At 50.6% G+C, this 18,309-nt stretch overlaps 4 protein-coding genes across 4 annotated transcripts; all 4 read right to left on the minus strand.

The window, feature by feature from the left end:
- Nucleotides 1-1,133: 1,133 nt before the first annotated feature.
- Nucleotides 1,134-5,598, minus strand: BROUX77_003435 (uncharacterized protein; the record flags this gene model as incomplete). Its single annotated transcript, XM_073748086.1, has 2 exons — nucleotides 1,134-4,212; nucleotides 4,433-5,598. The coding sequence occupies 2 exons, from the start codon at nucleotides 5,596-5,598 to the stop codon at nucleotides 1,134-1,136; spliced, it is 4,245 nt and encodes a 1,414-aa protein (XP_073605860.1).
- Nucleotides 5,599-5,654: 56 nt separating this feature from the next.
- Nucleotides 5,655-6,919, minus strand: BROUX77_003436 (uncharacterized protein; the record flags this gene model as incomplete). Its single annotated transcript, XM_073748087.1, has 2 exons — nucleotides 5,655-6,491; nucleotides 6,629-6,919. The coding sequence occupies 2 exons, from the start codon at nucleotides 6,917-6,919 to the stop codon at nucleotides 5,655-5,657; spliced, it is 1,128 nt and encodes a 375-aa protein (XP_073605861.1).
- A 4,803-nt stretch (nucleotides 6,920-11,722) lies between these two features.
- On the minus strand, nucleotides 11,723-13,860 carry BROUX77_003437 (uncharacterized protein; the record flags this gene model as incomplete). Its single annotated transcript, XM_073748088.1, has 2 exons — nucleotides 11,723-13,095; nucleotides 13,176-13,860. 2 exons carry the CDS (start codon nucleotides 13,858-13,860, stop codon nucleotides 11,723-11,725), a joined length of 2,058 nt encoding a protein of 685 aa, XP_073605862.1.
- An 841-nt stretch (nucleotides 13,861-14,701) lies between these two features.
- On the minus strand, nucleotides 14,702-18,292 carry BROUX77_003438 (uncharacterized protein; the record flags this gene model as incomplete). Its single annotated transcript, XM_073748090.1, has 1 exon — nucleotides 14,702-18,292. One exon carries the CDS (start codon nucleotides 18,290-18,292, stop codon nucleotides 14,702-14,704), a length of 3,591 nt encoding a protein of 1,196 aa, XP_073605863.1.
- Nucleotides 18,293-18,309: the final 17 nt, after the last annotated feature.

The raw sequence follows: 18,309 nt of genomic DNA on the forward strand, positions 1-18,309 counted from the left end.
GGTGCTCTGATAGACGTTGTTCTGCTGCTGCGGAGTTTTCTTGTTGCAATTGCCATTGCGTGCTTAGGTGGGGGTTGTTATCTGGTTCGATTGTTACGAACCTGTTACGTCTTGTTTACACGAGACTTATCTTTTGTTCGTAGTTAGATGTTGATTGTTTCTAGCTTGGGAAGACAGAGTTTTGTCAGGAGCGCCGACAACATAAATATCGTCGTCTCCTGCCCTGAGTTGATCAGGTTTACTCTTGTTCTCCAAGCTTAACAATCACATGCACTTGCTTACCTTCTTCTTCTTCTTTATACCATTCTGTTCTTGCTTTCTTTGCAGTTCAACCTTTCTTCTTCTTTGAAGTGTGTGATTGTTCCTCCTCCTTCCTCTTTGTGCCGCTCTATTCTCAGAATAGCCATCTAAGTTGTGTGTTGCCTCTTCATCTCAACCGACCATACGTCTTAGCACTCTGTCTAACTGACGTCTTCCTCCACAGGCCCGACTGTCCACCTCAGGAACCTATCATTGTCCCGAGTCGTTGGCTGTACCCGGAACCCTAATCCTTTCTTCGGGCCCTATCCGTAATAAGAGCCCCCGTGCTAGCAATGTGGGATGAAGAACGGCCTACAATAGTAGAGTGCGACTGCTCAGGATGGGCACTGGGAGGTACGCTGTCGCAGGTCGACGAGACTGGAAGCCTCCGCCCCGTTGCATTTTTCTCGAAGAAGCTGAGCCCCGCCGAAGTCAACTACGAGATCCATGATAAAGAGTTGTTGGCTGTCATAAAGTGTCTTGAAGAATGGAGAGGCGAACTAAAGAGTCTTGGAGCCCCGTTTAAGTGTTAAGGTGTGATTACGCTAAGCTGGATCTTCACAGAAAGGGACACAGAGGGACAAAGATCTCGAATTGAAGAACAAAACTAAACTCTCTAAATAGTGTAGAAACAATGCGACTATTTATCCTGTTGGAAAGGGAGGCAACCGACGATCGGCGGCGACGACAACTAGTTCCTCTAGGAAGTGCCGTTAGTCTTGGTTCTGGTCTGGCATTAGTTTTGCCGTACCAGCGCCGGACTAGTCCTTCGAGGATACGCCGTTAGTGTTGGTGTCGGGCTTCCGTCGGTCCTTAAGGGTGCAACCCCAACATCAGCCTCTCTTCCTCCTTTTGCGCGTCGTTTTGGTTCCTTTTTGGCTGAGCCATAGTTTGTAGGCGTCGGTATCGACCAGAAGGTCGACTGGTTCCCAGCCAGGTCTGACGTAGCCTTTCCATTTGACTTTGACTTGCTTGACACCGTTAGAAGTGCGTTCGCCTAGGATCTTTTCGACCTCCCAGTATTCTTCACCATTGATGACTTCCATAGGTGCTGGTCGATCGTCGTGAGTCTTTTGGGAAGGGAAAGCGTCGTTGGCAGCTGAGCGAAGGCGATCGGCATGGTAGACGTCGTGAGCAGTTGTACCCGGTACTTCAAGACGATAAGTGTGAGGGGTAACTTGTTCCAACACTTTGCAGTATTGGTATTTTGCTCTAAGTTTCCTGCCGAGGCCTGAGCCTTGTTGTTCAGGGCGTAGGGTGAGCCAAACGTATGAGCCTGTAGGAAAATCTGGTGCAGGACGTCGGTGTTCATTCTCGCGTTGCTCCATCTCCGCTCGTGACAGAGAAAGGTTGGCGTGGGCCCATTTCTGGGCGTCTCTCAGGCGTTGGATGACCCTCTCAGCCTGTCCGAGTGGACCGTTATTGTCGGGTTCGACAGGCAATGGTGGTGCGGCGAAGACTCGTGGGTGGTAGCCGTGAGACAAGAAGAAAGGTGAAACATTAGTGGCAGAAGATGGGGTGGCATTGATGCTGAACTCGACCATGGGCAGTAGATTGAGCCAGGCGGGGCCTTCAGCGCTGAGTTTGGCAAGTTTGACTTTGATCTCAGCGTTCATCCTCTCTGCAGCTCCATTGGTAGCCGGATGGTAAGCTGTTGTGGTTAGCCTTTCGATCTCTAGGCGTTTGCAGAGGTGTCGCCAAGCTGCGTTGACAAATTCGCGGTCAGACAAAATAGATTTTGGCATGCCGTGGTGTCGGTAAAAGTGGTGGAAGAACATATCTGCAACAGATTCCATGTCGAGGGCGTCGGCGGGAATAAGGATGACGCCCTTGGATAGACGGTCTATAACAGTTAGGACGTGGGTGTAGGTGATGCCGCCTTTCTGTGCTGGTTCCAAAGGTCCGATAAAGTCGATGGCAATCTCGGCCCAAGGCTGGTCGGGAATTGGCAAGGCTTTGAGGGTGGTGTCCTTGTTGTCGCGACGAATGTTAGAACTACCACAAATTTGACAGTTGCGGCAGAAACGGCGGATATCTTCGACGTAGCGGGGCCAGAAAAACTCTCTAGACAGCTCGACTTGCATGACGTTCTTTCCGGGGTGCAGCATCATGGGCGAGTCATGAATGTTCTGTAGGATGGCGGTTCTCAATGGCTCGTTAGTAGGTACCCATAGTTTATTCCGAAATCGAATAGCGGATTTGGCGTCCAAAGAGCAGTCGGAAATGTTGACTCTCAACTTGTGTCTGATTGTTTCGGGCCACTGTGACAGTCCATCTGTCAACGCTTTATGGATAATGGCGTATTCATCATCGGCAGCACAGGCATCAGACCAGAGTTCCCGTAAGGCAGGCGGAAGTTCGGGGGTAGAAGGGGCTTCTGGCGTGTTGGTGGTTTGTGTCGAGAAAACTTTCAGGCCGTTACCGTCGTGGTGCAAGATAGTGGCTAGTCGGTCGTTGTAGCGCGCGTCATTCGTGTTGTCTGGGGTGTCGCGGCGAGAGAGAGCATCTGGGAGAGGGGAGAGTTTACCAGGACGGTGGACGATGGTGCAGTTGTATTCGCTCAAGGTCAGGTACCATCTAGCTTGGCGTTCGGACAAGTGCTGCAACTTGGTAAAATGCAGCAAGTTTTTATGATCTGAGACGATGGTAAACGTCTCCTTCAGGCCCTTGAGTTCGCCACGCCATTCCTTCAGGGCACAGACAACAGCCAACAGCTCTTTGTCGTGGATCGGGTAGTTGCATTCGGCGGCAGTCATTTTGCGGCTGAAATAAGCACAAGGCCTAGTTGATCTATCGGGCTGCGTCTGTAGAAGCGCTGCACCGAGACAGTAGCCAGACGCGTCTGTCTCAACAACAGTTGGCAGATCTGGATTGTGCGTGCAGAGGACAGGGGTCGAGGTGAATGCTTCTTTTAGAGCCTGGAAGGACTCTTCTTCCTTTTCGCCCCACTGGAAGGCCTGGTCTTTCTTTGTCAACTGTAGCAAGGGAGTCGCTAGAGTAGTGAAATTTCTGACAAAGGTGCGGTAGAAATTGCATAGACCGAGGAAGGCTCGAACGTCCCTGACCTTCTTGGGCGTTGGCCAGTCCGACACTGCAGAGACTTTGGTTGGGTCGGTTGAAATCTTGCCGGGCTCAAGGATGTATCCCAGGTACTTCACTTTCGATACCGCGAACTCACATTTATCAATGTCGATTGTCAGTTGGCCCTCCAGAACCTTTGCTAAAGCCAAGTTGACCTTCTCGTAGTGGTCCTCTAACGTGCCGTCGGTATAAATCAAGATGTCATCGACGTAGGCAGAGCACCACACATCCAAGTATGGGCGTAGCAGACTGTTCACAAAACTTTGGAACTCTGCAGGCGCGTTGGCCAGACCAAAAGGCATGACGTTCCACTCAAAAAGGCCTTGTCGCGTTCGAAAAGCGGTCTTCCACTCATCTCCCTCGGCGATTCTGATGTTATGAAACGCGGAAACAACGTCGAGTTTCGTAAACCACTTAGCTTTGGAAGCATTAGCTAGGGTCTCGCTGATGTTTGGGAGTGGGTACCGATTCTTTTTCATAGTCGCGTTTAGTGCACGATAATCTACACAGAAGCGGAGGCCGCCACCAGGCTTTTTCACGAATAGGATGGGAGCAGCAGCAGTGGACTGGCTGTGGCGAATGTAGCCTTTTTCCAGCAATGAAAGAAGCGTCTGGCGAAGAACCACGAGTTCTTCTCTGGTCATGCTATAAAGGGGGCCCCATGGAGCTTCTTCGTCGGGCACGGTCAACTCGATCCTATGATCCTGGCCAGGCCGGCGGGGAGGCATCTTTTTAGCAAATTGTGCGTCTGGTGTTGGGGTTGCACCCTTAAGGACCGACGGAAGCCCGACACCAACACTAACGGCGTATCCTCGAAGGACTAGTCCGGCGCTGGTACGGCAAAACTAATGCCAGACCAGAACCAAGACTAACGGCACTTCCTAGAGGAACTAGTTGTCGTCGCCGCCGATCGTCGGTTGCCTCCCTTTCCAACAGGATAAATAGTCGCATTGTTTCTACACCATTTAGAGAGTTTAGTTTTGTTCTTCAATTCGAGATCTTTGTCCCTCTGTGTCCCTTTCTGTGAAGATCCAGCTTAGCGTAATCACACCTTAACAGGAAGTAACTCGCCGTGGCTGGCTTGGTGTATTTCCAGGCTGTGTAGACCTTTTCGTTGTCAGCGTCAGAAAGAAAGGTAGTCCAGTGAGTAGACTTAGCATCTTCGACAGCATGGGTGTACTTGTTGCGAATCGAATGAAACTCAACCAGCGACAGCCTGCCTCGTCTGTATCTTCTCTCTGCGCGCGATGCGGCCTGACGTTGTGATTGTAGCTCGGGCGTCCACCATGGCTTTGCGCGGGCACTGTGCCTCTTCACTGACATGCACCTCTGACAAGCAGATTGCAGGGCCTCGGAAAGCAGTCGCGCCATTGCGTCACCGTCTGCAGAAATCTCTGCCAGGGACAGCTGAAGCTCAAGGTCAGCCTGGCCAGCCAGCCATTCCTTGCGAAACAGCGACCAGTCGGCCGTCTTGGTGTTGAACGCCGGGTTACGTGTTAGGGTTTTGGGTGTGGTGGTGCTGACGTAATCAAAACTGATGGCCCGGTGATCGGAGCCCGTCTCCTGAAGATACCTCCAGTTCGTAAACAGGCCCGGTCGAGACCGCAGGGAAAATGCGAGGTCGATCACCGAGGTCGTGCTGCTGTTGACGTATGTGCCGCCGTTGCGTTCAACGTAGTCGTCGTCGACAATCAGGGTGGCATTCTGCGACATCAGCCAGTTAGCAAAAGAGTCAGCTCGTGGTTCGTGGGGATGCTCTCGCTGGGAATTCCACCAATGGTGATGGAGATTGAAGTCGCCGAGAAGCAAAGTACTGGTGTCAATATTGCGCGATAAAAGATTGGTGCGCTCAATGGTATAGGGGCGGGGTTGGGTCTCGGGGACAGGCTGCACAGTCAGCTGGCGTTCGTTGTAGACATTGAGAAGCGAAAACGGCTCCGACGCAAGGATGCGCAGGGTCTGAATATCACTCTCAGCATCGCCAAACTCGAACAGCACAGAAAACGGCAGGCCTTGGCGGACGTAGGTCAGGACCCGCGGGCGCAAAGGCATGGCCTCGAGATTCCTAACATTAAACGGCACAACCAGGGTGAAGCCCGGCTGCGTCAATGTTCTATACCCAGCTTTGAGTTTTATGGTATAAGGCTCCTGGATGCAGACAATGTCCGCCTTTCCGGTTGCAGCAGCCTCAAGTATTGTCTCATGAACAGCCTTCATTTTGTGCACGTTGTGCTGAAGGATGCGTAGACGTTGTCCGGCCGTAGGGCCCTCTTTCATAGGCGAGGGGGGCCGTCTGTCGTAGATTTGCGGTCAACGTAGGGCACTGCTGGGACAATAGCGCCGCCGACGTTGACGTTTTTGCCGACACACTTGTCGTAGTCAGCCTGGGTCAGGGCCTCGACGACCACCGAGCCAGCCTGCTTACCCTTGGCAGGGACCACAAGCCAGCGCAGCGAGTCGGAGATCTTGACGCCGTTGAAGTCCGCCATGTCCTTGGGCAGCTCCTTGAGACTGTCGAAACCGTCTTCAATCGGCACACCGTGGATGACAAAGCAGAGCTTTGACGACTTGTGGGTTCTGGAGCCGGGAGATGTGGCGCGCGTGAACTCGCAGGCGCCAAAGCAGGACAGCTCCTTGACCACGCGCTGCAGATTGGAGGTCATCAATCTGACGGCCTCACTGTCCACAGCGTGCAGCAAGATGTTGCCCGCCTTGGTGCGCTGGACCGCAGACACTGCAGTCTTGCCAAGAAGGCGGTTCACCGCGTCGCGCACGCGTCGCTGGGGCAGCGCGCTGGCTCTCGACTCGGGTGTGGTGACAATAACGACGGCCGTTTTCTCGCGAGGGGCAGTCGTGGTGGTCGTGGTGGTGGTCGTGTTGGGGGCGGGGGTCGTGGTTTTGTCGGCAGCCTTCTTCTGGGCGCGCTTGGCGACTACGGTCCACGTGTCGGGGGACTCAGTGGGCGCGTCGGCATCAGCCATAGCCGTGTCCGGGGCGGGAGGCGCGGCGGCGTCATCGGTAGTAGTAGTGGCGGTCGAGGTGGTGGTCGAGGTAGTGGTGTCGGGTGTGCTGGACTGGTCGCCAGCGGTGTCGATGACCATAGCATCAGCCTGGTCAGTGGCGGCGGTTGCGGCGGTTGCGGCGGTCGCAGCATTTTTTTGGCCTTTTTGCCGCGGCGTCTGCGCTTATTGGCCTTAGGCGCAGGGGTGGCGTTTTTTTTGCTGGCACAGGGCTCACTGCCCAGGACAGAAGGCGCGGCTGGCACCTCAGGTGTCTGCGTCGCAGCCTCGCTGTACGCAGCCACGGCTTCAGCCTCGTGTGCTGGCTTGGGGCGGGCAGCCTTTGAGACTTCCATCTCAACCAGCGTCTTGTGGTCGTGGCGCGACATTACGACGAGCCCGCACTCGTTGCCAAACTGGCGCAGGATGCGCATCAGCTGGGCCTCGGAGGCTGACTCCTTGAGTCGTTCTAGAACAAGGAAGACCTCGTTCATGATGGCGGCGTTCTGCTCGTCGCGCCGGCGCTTGCGCTCCAACATGAGAGCAATCTCTCGGGCGCGCTTCGCCGGAATCGTCTGGTCGTTGTTGTTGTTGTTGGTGTTGTTGGTGTTTTTTTTTTTTTTTTTTTTATTCATTACTCGCATGGAACCTGATAGGGTTATGGCGAGGTGCAGTAAATCTACACATAGCAAGGTACAATAAAACAACATCCAAACTCCAGCAAAAATCAACGACAAAGGAAATACGTCGTGGTCGACACAGTAATTTGTCCAAAGACACAAGCACCAACTCCTCCTCACTCCTCAACTTCTGTCATGAATAGCCATTCTTGCCATTGCCATTGCATAGGGTTATGCCTGGCACCTTACCCCGCTTCCGTTGTGTCACGCTAATGTTCCAAGGACGTATGATGATACGGTTATACCACTTGGTGGTCTGTGTAACCTTGAGGTGTCACTCCGGTTTATCTACTCGGGTGTGGCCGGCTTGCACACTATAGATCATCGCTATTAGGTAACTCGGTACTCTGCAGTTGATGCAGCTTATTCTGAGTTGACTGCTATTCTCGTTCCTTTTGTGTCAACAGCGTTTGAGCGTGGGGCCCACACCTGTTAGGCCGATATCGCTGTAACGCGACATATCGTTGCCTGGGTGTCTTGAGGGATTTTCAGTTCTGCTGCTGCCGTGTTGGTTTATCTCGTGAACTAACATCCGGTTTGATAGTAGCGTCTGGTAACGTTGAGTTACGTATGTCCCCACTTTCGGTTATCTGTGATTTGGTTCTAGCTTGGGAAGATCTCTGTTGTCAGAATCTGCAACGCCTTAAATAGCGTTGCCTTCTGCCCTGTGTGATCAGGTTAACTCTTGCTCCCCAAGCTTAACAATCACATACACCCCTTTTGCCATTCTTCTTTGTATACTAGTTTATAGTATCACTTCTTCGATAGTACCTTCTTCTTTAGTACTATATCTTTAATTATCACTTGTTTCTTGATAGCCTTCATTGCATCAGTACCTTCTGTCGTCTTCGTTACCTCAGTGTTCCTGTGATTGTTTATTCCCTTCCGTGTGTTATAAGATCAATTAGTTGAGTGTGCCTCTTTACCTCAAACCGACCATACGACCTAGAGAGTTCTATCCTCTCCTCCCGGCCGTATATCCGCGCAGGCCTGACTGTCCACCTCTGGAACCTATCATTGTCCTGAGTCGTTGGCTTTCTAGAACCCTAATGGTTTCCTTGGGCCCTATCCGTAATATTTTGTTAAGCTTCATTTAAAGACTCACACATTCTTCCAACTCTTTGTTATTCTTTAGCACACCTTATTCTTCTTTTCGTTCCGGCTCTCGACTACGGCCGATATCCCGTCTTCCTATGATCATACTAGCGCTGCTGTTGTTACACAACCTTCTTCGTCCGCTAGTCATAACTCGGCTCTTTCTGGTTCTTAGTTGATTCCATTTCTCAATCTACTTCTCTTCTTCTGTGGACAGTCAGTTGATGGCACTGTCTCTGTCCCAGCTCCTTTAATTTCGTTGAAGCACTTTGTTCCTCTAGGCTAATGTCGTCTCAAGCTTTGCGTTCCACTGCAAGCAATGAGAACCGGCGGGCTCACCGCACTACCGCTGAGCAGGTTCTCGATCCTGTTGATCAGGATGACCTACGGCTAGAACAAGTGCACAAGCGATATCCCGAATGCAGTTCGGACAGTTATTATGATTTGCGTCCGGTGTTCTTGCGGGATGGTGTACCTTCAACCACCTCTTGTCAAGACGCAGGTCATGCTGTTAATCTTGTCTCGACTGCCGAACATATCAATACTCTTCCGTCTGATGATGCACATCTAAATTTGCAACTTGTCAAGCAAAACCTGGATGGCATGCTCACACGTGGCTTCATTGCCCCTACTTCTTCAGTGTTGGCTTCTCCGATTCTTTGTCCTCGGGAACCAGGCAGTGTACGATCTTCTGTTGATTTACGGGCGGTCAACTACCTTATTTTATAAGCTGTTCATTTGGTCCCGCATCAACCAGTCGTTACAACTTGCCACATCTGAACGGGGGTTTCCAGAAAGCCATGTCTACCAGCTATGCACCTTTTGGCTTGCAGCAATGATGTTGCCAACTCCCAGATTACTTTGAGTTACAACATGGTACCTGAGTGTATAAAGTGTTGTTGTTGAGTTTACTCACACACCTGCCATTGTGCCAAAGCATGTTATTGAGTTCTTGTGGGATTTCTTGGACAGTTTATGTCTGTTTTTAGACCTCTGTGTCTGTATTTCTTGGCCTTTGTCTTGCCTAATTGTTTTGACTCCTGTTGGGTCTATTTATATGATATCAGCAGCTAGTGTCTGTTCTTTGCTGAGCTCGTTGGTTCTACGAACAGCTCGTGTCTGTTCTTTGGGTTGACACCTCTTAATGCCTCTTCCTTGTGACACCGTGTGTCCATCGGCGACTGCTTTTTTTGTGTCTCTTCTTTGACCACTATGGTGCTTGCGTTTGACCCCTGCTGGGTTATAATTGCCGACAGCTCGTGTCTGTCCGGGTATTGATAGTTTATATCTACTCGCTTTGCTGACAGCCCGTGTCTGTCTGGGTATTGACAGTTGCTGTCTACTCGCTTTGTTAACAGCTCGCTTCTGTCCCACTTCTTGACAGTTATGTCTAGTCTTCGTGCCACAGTTGTGTCTAATGCGTTAGGCCACTGTTCGGACTATTTTCTTTCGGCTGTTGTTGTGTCTACTTACGACCACTATACGTCTACTTCTTGTGACATGTTCTGTGTCCTCTACTTTGGACAGCTCTCTTGCCTGTTACTTTCTTCGACTCTGTTACGTCTACTTGCGACTACTCTATGTCTCCTTTCTGCGACCTCTTTGTGTCTTCACTTGGGCCTACTCTCTGCCTCTCTCTTTTGGACAATATCTTGTTGTTTTTCTTCTCGTTAAAAGAAACACGATGTCCCTCTTCGAAGTCCTGCCTATGGTGGTGCAGGCCAGTCTTGTATCTTGTGCTGAAATACTGCCAAGTTTGACAAGCTGACTTTACCAATTTCTTGTTTTCCCCTTTCACCAATACTCTTTACGGATCCTGCACGTCTTTGTTTCCATGCTGTCTGTTGTCATATACCAATTACCCGATCGATGATGAGTCCCCATTACACATGTTAGTCTATTCTCCCACAACCGGAATCGTGTTCGTTTACATCCATCGAACCATGTCCCAGGGGGTTCTTAGCTATTGTGGAGGCGATTATGTCGCGGCGATTGATGATTGTGCCAACTGAGTAGCCACTCTGGTGTACACTTGTTACCAGAACTTGGTAGTTCTCAGGGGACCTTCTGCATCTTGCAGGCAACAGATTTATGGGCTATGGAACTGAGCGATTGTTGTTTGTTATAACCTACAGGCCTGGCTCTTACTTCTATGACCAATGCCATAACTAGGGAGGACAACAAGGTTGAAAAACCTTTGCCTTTGCGGGTACTGAGCTGCGTTCTCAACTTATTCCCACTTAAGATCCTTGGTGCTGCCCCTCGGTTGATGAGGTTGCCTTTCGTTATTCCCATTCTTTTTTACCTTCCTCTTGTCTGTGGACACGAGGCCCTTACGAAGTTGTCGTTGCACTTCAAGGCCTTGTTTTATGTTGATCAGATGTACAAGCTTTCATGCTAGGGATTCCGTTGATCCCCTATACGTCACGATGTTGTTGGTGCATCGAGATCTACAATTCTTGCCTGCGGAGTCATGCTGTGTCTAGACCCGTATGGTTGGCTTATTCCTTCTGTTCCGATTCTGCAAAGCCCGGTGGACTTCCGTGTCCCTAGATGCCCGGCTTCCTTTTGCGAATTCTCCGACTTGATTCTAGTCTAGGATGTGGCGATCTTAGTACTGCTGTGGAAATCAGTCATTTAAAAGGAGCATACTGTCATGAATAGCCATTCTTGCCATTGCCATTGCATAGGGTTATGCCTGGCACCTTACCCCGCTTCCGTTGTGTCACGCTAATGTTCCAAGGACGTATGATGATACGGTTATACCACTTGGTGGTCTGTGTAACCTTGAGGTGTCACTCCGGTTTATCTACTCGGGTGTGGCCGGCTTGCACACTATAGATCATCGCTATTAGGTAACTCGGTACTCTGCAGTTGATGCAGCTTATTCTGAGTTGACTGCTATTCTCGTTCCTTTTGTGTCAACAGCGTTTGAGCGTGGGGCCCACACCTGTTAGGCCGATATCGCTGTAACGCGACATATCGTTGCCTGGGTGTCTTGAGGGATTTTCAGTTCTGCTGCTGCCGTGTTGGTTTATCTCGTGAACTAACATCCGGTTTGATAGTAGCGTCTGGTAACGTTGAGTTACGTATGTCCCCACTTTCGGTTATCTGTGATTTGGTTCTAGCTTGGGAAGATCTCTGTTGTCAGAATCTGCAACGCCTTAAATAGCGTTGCCTTCTGCCCTGTGTGATCAGGTTAACTCTTGCTCCCCAAGCTTAACAATCACATACACCCCTTTTGCCATTCTTCTTTGTATACTAGTTTATAGTATCACTTCTTCGATAGTACCTTCTTCTTTAGTACTATATCTTTAATTATCACTTGTTTCTTGATAGCCTTCATTGCATCAGTACCTTCTGTCGTCTTCGTTACCTCAGTGTTCCTGTGATTGTTTATTCCCTTCCGTGTGTTATAAGATCAATTAGTTGAGTGTGCCTCTTTACCTCAAACCGACCATACGACCTAGAGAGTTCTATCCTCTCCTCCCGGCCGTATATCCGCGCAGGCCTGACTGTCCACCTCTGGAACCTATCATTGTCCTGAGTCGTTGGCTTTCTAGAACCCTAATGGTTTCCTTGGGCCCTATCCGTAATAACTTCCTCCACTCTCCTCCCACCACTACTTTCTCTTCTCCCCACACCTTTTACCCAGGCCTTCGTGCAAAAACCCGTCTTGCGAACAAACTTCAGCAGCACCTCGGTTCCGTTATTCGTATTGAAAAGCGTCGGAAGATCTAGCGACTGAGGACTCAATGCCATGGCCATCTCTTGACGCTCTGCAGAAAATGCGGCGCAGTGCAGCAGCACATGCTCAACGCTCTCGCTTTCATGTTCTTGACAACGGCGGCACCGGTCCGAGTCCGTCTTCTTGATGAGCAGCAGGTAGGGCAACAAGTTGCCTTTACCCACCTTCATCTGGAAGTACGCCGAGGTTAGCCATCTTGGTCCGGAAACCTTGGGCGCCTTAGCACGGAGAACTGGATCACCACCGATGGTACGCAGGTAGTGCGAGCCATGGGAGGGACCAGCGGCGGTGTCTCGCTCAAAAGCCCAGAGAGTCTCCCACTTGTCCATGGTAAACCTCCTAACCCTGGCGAAGACACTGCCCAGTGAGCTGAACTTGCGTTCATCATCACTCTCGAGAGCCTGGCGTGCAACCGCGTCTGCAATCTCGTTCCCCGCTATGCCCATGTGCCCGGGACACCACATCACCGTGACTGGCGACGTGAATGTACCGAGGACGCGGCGGGCCTGCCACGCGAAGTGGCCGTGCTTGCGGAGCCGCGCAATGGCAGCTTGGCTGTCGACAAACACATAGCAGGGGCGAGCTTGCTTTGTTATTTTTTCTGTTTTGGCGAGGAGCGTGAGTGCCTCCACGATGGCGGCGCTCTCGCAGTCTGCAACCTCCACATCTTGCAGTCGATGACTGACTTTCGTTTTGATTTCACCGGTTTTGGTATCGACCACGCACGCTGCAAGCGAGCACCTGGAGCCTTCTTTGGAGCCGTCCGTATACACGGTGACGGCATCGTTCGGAAGTCTTGACAAGAACTGGGCATGCCTGACGGCAGCGTCCTCCTTGGGTCCAGGGTCGACGACGATGGAGATGCGGTCGGTCAGTGGCGGCTGCCAGGGACTATCCCACTCCTGTCGGCGACGTTCTCGTCTCCACATGCCTGCCACCAATGGCTTCAACTCGCGCATGATGCAGCCGAGTCGAGTCTTGACACTCATGTTATGCCCCAGGAGAGGCAGGTCTGAGTCATCGGGGGCAAGCTCGTCCTTGTCGGGTTGGGACGCAACACGGACGGGATGGTTGCGTTGGAGGCGGAGAGTGCGAGCGGCGTAGGCCATGCGTGCTTTGGCGAATCGAATAGAGGGGGGCGGGAGGCCGGCCTCGACTTCGACGGCGCGTGTTGGTGAACCGCGGAATGTACCTAGGATACGGGCGGCAGCTTGGCTTTGCAGTTTCTGGTATACCCTTTGCAGACTGAGCTGGGGTTTTGACGGGTCATACCGTTGTTGGTGTTGTTGGTGTCGTTCTCATCGCGCTGAGCCTGGCTGAACACGAACAGGTTCCCATCCAGTGCATTAGGCGTCGGCGTTGTCGCGTCCGAGTCGCGCGAGTCGGGTGTCGAGGGAATCTCAACCACCGGCGCATCTTCAACACCTGCATCGACTTTCATCGATGAGGTGACGGGCGCAGGCTGCGACGGTGAACGCAGCAGCTCGTCGTCGTCGGAACGCGGTTCCTGGCTCGCCATCTGGGCAAAACTCAGCCCCAGGCGCGTCGTGCGGCGCGTTTCATCGCGCGCGGTCGGTTTCTTGTCTATTTTGTTCGATGCACTGCTCGAACTAGTCTTAGAATCAATTGAGCTGTTGCTCAGAGTCGTTTTGGTGAGTTTTTCTGTCGATTTGGCCATTTTTGATGCAGGTGTATATCTGTTTTCGAGGGCCTTGTTGATGTCTTGAATGGAGGCCGAAAACACTTGTAGGTTCTGTTTGCTCTTCCTTCCTCGTCGAATCTCTGCGGCAAAAACTGCTGCCATCACCATGCTTGCTTTGGGGGCGCCAGCGTGCGCTTCACGCCAGCCTTTCTCTCGGACAATAAGTCGGTCTCCTTGATCTTTGAAGGTAATCATTCGCTCTTTCGCGGAGTACACGACGTCGTTCTTCTCCATCCAGGGCTTTCCCAGGATCATGTCGTAGGCTAAATTCGGTATCACGTAACCGTAGACTCTCTCTTTGTATTACGGATAGGGCCCGAAGAAAGGATTAGGGTTCCGGGTACAGCCAACGACTCGGGACAATGATAGGTTCCTGAGGTGGACAGTCGGGCCTGTGGAGGAAGACGTCAGTTAGACAGAGTGCTAAGACGTATGGTCGGTTGAGATGAAGAGGCAACACACAACTTAGATGGCTATTCTGAGAATAGAGCGGCACAAAGAGGAAGGAGGAGGAACAATCACACACTTCAAAGAAGAAGAAAGGTTGAACTGCAAAGAAAGCAAGAACAGAATGGTATAAAGAAGAAGAAGAAGGTAAGCAAGTGCATGTGATTGTTAAGCTTGGAGAACAAGAGTAAACCTGATCAACTCAGGGCAGGAGACGACGATATTTATGTTGTCGGCGCTCCTGACAAAACTCTGTCTTCCCAAGCTAGAAACAATCAACATCTAACTACGAACAAAAAATAAGTCTCGTGTAAACAAGACGTAACAGGTTCGTAACAATCGAACCAGATAACAACCCCCACCTAAGCACGCAATGGCAATTGCAACAAGAAAACTCCGCAGCAGCAGAACAACGTCTATCAGAGCACCCGTGCTCAGCACATCCCACGACAACCTCATATCCGTTGATCAACTCACGATCTACACAGACCAACCTGTGCCATAAGCGCATCTTCATAGGTCGCCGACCTTCGGCGTTGTGGAAAAGAAGAGTGGGGTAGGTCTCATGCATAACCCTTAGCATGAGCAGTGTCAGGATAGCTATTCATGACAGTAGCCCCCCTTTTTATGACTGATTTCCACAGCAGTACTAAGATCGTCTGGCGTTAGGCATCCTCTTGTAGAATTCTGCAACCTTCTCAGGTGCATTGGCTAAATGGTCCAGAGGTTCCCAGGAGGGTCCATCATGTTCATAGCCCTCCCAAACTACTTGATATTGCAGAGGGCCACGCGAAGACACGCCTATAATTTCCTTGACCACAAATTCTTCCTCGCCATCTACTATGACGGGAGGAGGAGGAGGGTTTTTCTGGCCAGGAAGAGGATCCGACGCACATGGTTCCAGCAGACAAACGTGGAAGACGGGATGAACCTTCATAGTGGCAGGGAGTGCCAACTCGTAGGCATGCGAAGACACCTTCCGTAGAATCTTAAATGGGCCAAGCTTCTTGAAGTCCAACTTCTTTGAAGGACGAGTAGTTCGAATATTTCTACTCAAAAGCCACACTAAGTCCCCTTCTCGAAGGAGAGGGGCGGAAGATTTGTGTCGATTCGCGTACTCGGTCATCCGCTCACGGCTCCACGTAATTTCAGTCTTTAAAAACTGACAAATGTTGTCAAGCTCTTTAACAAAGTTCCGCAACGGGCCTTTTTCCACAGAGACTGGGAGCGACTCACGCCCACTTCTGGGGTGAAACCCGTGGTTCGCAAAGAAGGGCGTCAGCATAGTAGAACTGGACTCGGAGTCATTGTAAGAGAACTCCGCCAAGGGCAAAAGATCAGCCCAATTTTCCTGTCTATAGTTGGTGTAACCCCGCAGGTATTGCTCCAAAATAGAGTTCACACGCTCAGTCTGACCATCGGTCTGAGGGTGGAACGCAGTACTCAGATTTTGCTTTATGCCCAACAGTTTGGCTAAAGCCTTGGAAAAAGCCGACGTAAACAGACTACCCCTGTCGGACACAATGTCCAATGGCAGACCGTGGAGCCTATACACTGCTGACAAATAGAGCTTAGCAAAACCTGCAGCATCCAGCGAGGAATCGCAAGGTATAAAGTGAGCCATTTTGCTAAGCCTATCGACGACAACGAGAATCATGTCAAAAGAATTGGAGACCGGCAAGCCGGTGATAAAATCAAGGGACACAGATGTCCACCGAGCTTGCGGAATGGTCAGAGGTTTCAGTAGACCGTAGGGACTATGTCGCGCGGACTTGATCCGTTGGCAGACCTCACAATTTCGGATGTACCGGATGACATCACGACGCATCCCGGGCCACCAGTATTCCCGAACAAGAAGTTCAAAAGTGTTCTTTTGTCCAGGGTGTCCGCTAGGCATAATATCATGACAATTCTTCAATGCACGAACTCGTAGATCCTCGTTCGGCAAATATAGAAGGTCGTTGACAAACAAAAGACCGTCATTGTCAAGCCTGCAGACACTGAGGTCCACATCTGGAGGTTTGGTCGACTGGCCTCGAAGAGCAGAAATAACATCAAGAGCCCACTTGTCCGTGGATAGCGCGATTTTTACCTCGTCTACCAAAGACATGGTACCAATAAAATTTTCAGGGGGAATAATAGGAGCACACAGCTCTTTATCCTCCTCAGAAGAAGAAGAAACGAGGTCTTCGTAGCGTCTGGTCAGGGCATCAGCTCTAGAATTCAAGGAGCCAGGCCTATAAGTGATGACATAACGGTACTCGCTCAGTTCCATAGCCCACCTCGCTTGCCGTCTGTTCATGGCCGGAATTTGCTTAAGAACGGCTAAATTCCGATGGTCCGTCAATACCAGAACAGGTTTTTCCAGACTTTCAACCATGAATCGCCACGACTTTAGAGACTCCACAATGGCTAACAACTCCTTGTCACCTACGCCGTAGTTACACTGGGCAGGATTCATTTTTTGAGAGAAATAGGCCACGGGGTGTAGTAGAAGCCCCTTGTCAGTCGGGTGGTATTGAGACATGACGGCAGATATTACACGGTCAGACGCGTCTGTTTCAATAACAGTGTCCAACAGGTAATCAAAGTGCTTGAGGATAGGTTCAGAGCAGAAAAGGTCCTTCAGGGTGTGAAATGCTGCCTCACATTCAGAGGACCAGACAAAAGATTGCGTCTTTTTAGTCAACTCGAAGAGAGGTGTGCAGATTCTAGAGAAGTCACGGATGAACCTCCTATAGAAATTGGCAAAACCCAAAAAGGACTGGACTCCCTTAACAGTTCGGGGAGCCTCCCACTCACGGACAGCCGCAACTTTAGCGGGGTCCATCTTCAGAGCATCGGCTGAAATAACAAAGCCAACAAAGGTAGTTTCAGTCTTGTCGAATTCGCATTTTTCACCCTTGACAAACAGACTGGCCTGCGCTAATTTTAGCAGGACTTTGCGCACATGAACATCATGTTCCTCTTGGTTCAGAGAGAACACCAGGATATCATCCAAGTAACAGACACAGAATATGTCCAAATACTCCGACAAGACCTCGCTGACATATTTCTGACACGTGGCAGGAGCATTGGTGAGCCCAAACGGCATCACATTGTACTCAAAAATGCCATATCGAGTTCTGAAAGCTGTCTTGTATTCATCACCTTTCTTGATGCGAATCAAGTGGTACGCAGCTCTCAGATCCAGCTTTGTAAAAATGTTTCCCGTAGCCGCCGTGCGCAGTGATTCATTGATCCGAGGCAGAGGAGTTACGTCTTTGATGGTGATATCATTGACGGCTCGGAAATCAACACAGAATCGTAAACTGCCTGGCTTCCTAGCAAAAAGAATCGGGGAAGCCAGCGGCGAAGAGGAAGAGGAAATAAAGCCTTTAGCAAGCATGCCATCTAGATATTTTTTGACAGCCTGCAACTCGAGTGGAGTCATATCGTACAGCGGGGCCTTGGGGTATTTCGCATCGGGAACGAAGTTAATCGCCTGATCAATGTCCCGGTGAAGTGGTAGTTGATCAGCACCTTCTCGAGAGAACAGAGGAAGTAGGTCATGGTATTTCTTCGGGATGCGTTCAAGGAGCCGTGCATGCTCTTGTTCCGGAGTTAGGTCCTCCTGATTGAGATAATCCAGGACTTCCTGAGCGGTGACACGATAAATCTGTAGTTTCTCAGCTTTGGCAAAGCGATGCAAAGCCTGAGACGACACCGTCACACAGGAACAAGACACAGCTGACGATTGTGCAATAAAAGAAGGAAGGGGTGAAGTGGCTGAAGCAGGAGCAGATCCCTCAATCTGACTGCCAGCGGTAGAAGCAATATTTTTGTCGTTTTTTGTATAAGAAAAATCAAACGAAGCGCCAGAATCAGTAGAAGCAGTCGAAACAGAAGAAGAAGAAGAAGAAGAATCAGAAGCTGCCACAGCATTGCCATCGGCGGTAGAAGTAACCGATATCTTGAGCGTATTGGAAGGCCAAGAAATTTCCGGGTTATGGGCGTCGAGCCAGCATTTCCCCAGGATGATGTGGTAGCCCCCAAGCTTCGTGATTTGAAAAACCAAAGTTTCTGAATAATTAGGAAAAGAGAGGGACAAAGGAACTTGGTGGGTCACTTTACCCGCAGCAGTTTCACTACCATCAACAACATGGAGCGACTCGGCTCTGGCCTTGAGAACAGTAGGAATCTGATGCCTTGCTATAAATTCAGAATCCACAAAACAAGTTGTTGATCCCGAATCCACCATAGCGTAGGCCTCAATGG

This window comes from Berkeleyomyces rouxiae (assembly GCF_048999995.1).
Source record: "Berkeleyomyces rouxiae strain 22BRR77 chromosome Unknown BrBRR77_ptg000003l, whole genome shotgun sequence".
NCBI lineage: Eukaryota > Fungi > Ascomycota > Sordariomycetes > Microascales > Ceratocystidaceae > Berkeleyomyces > Berkeleyomyces rouxiae.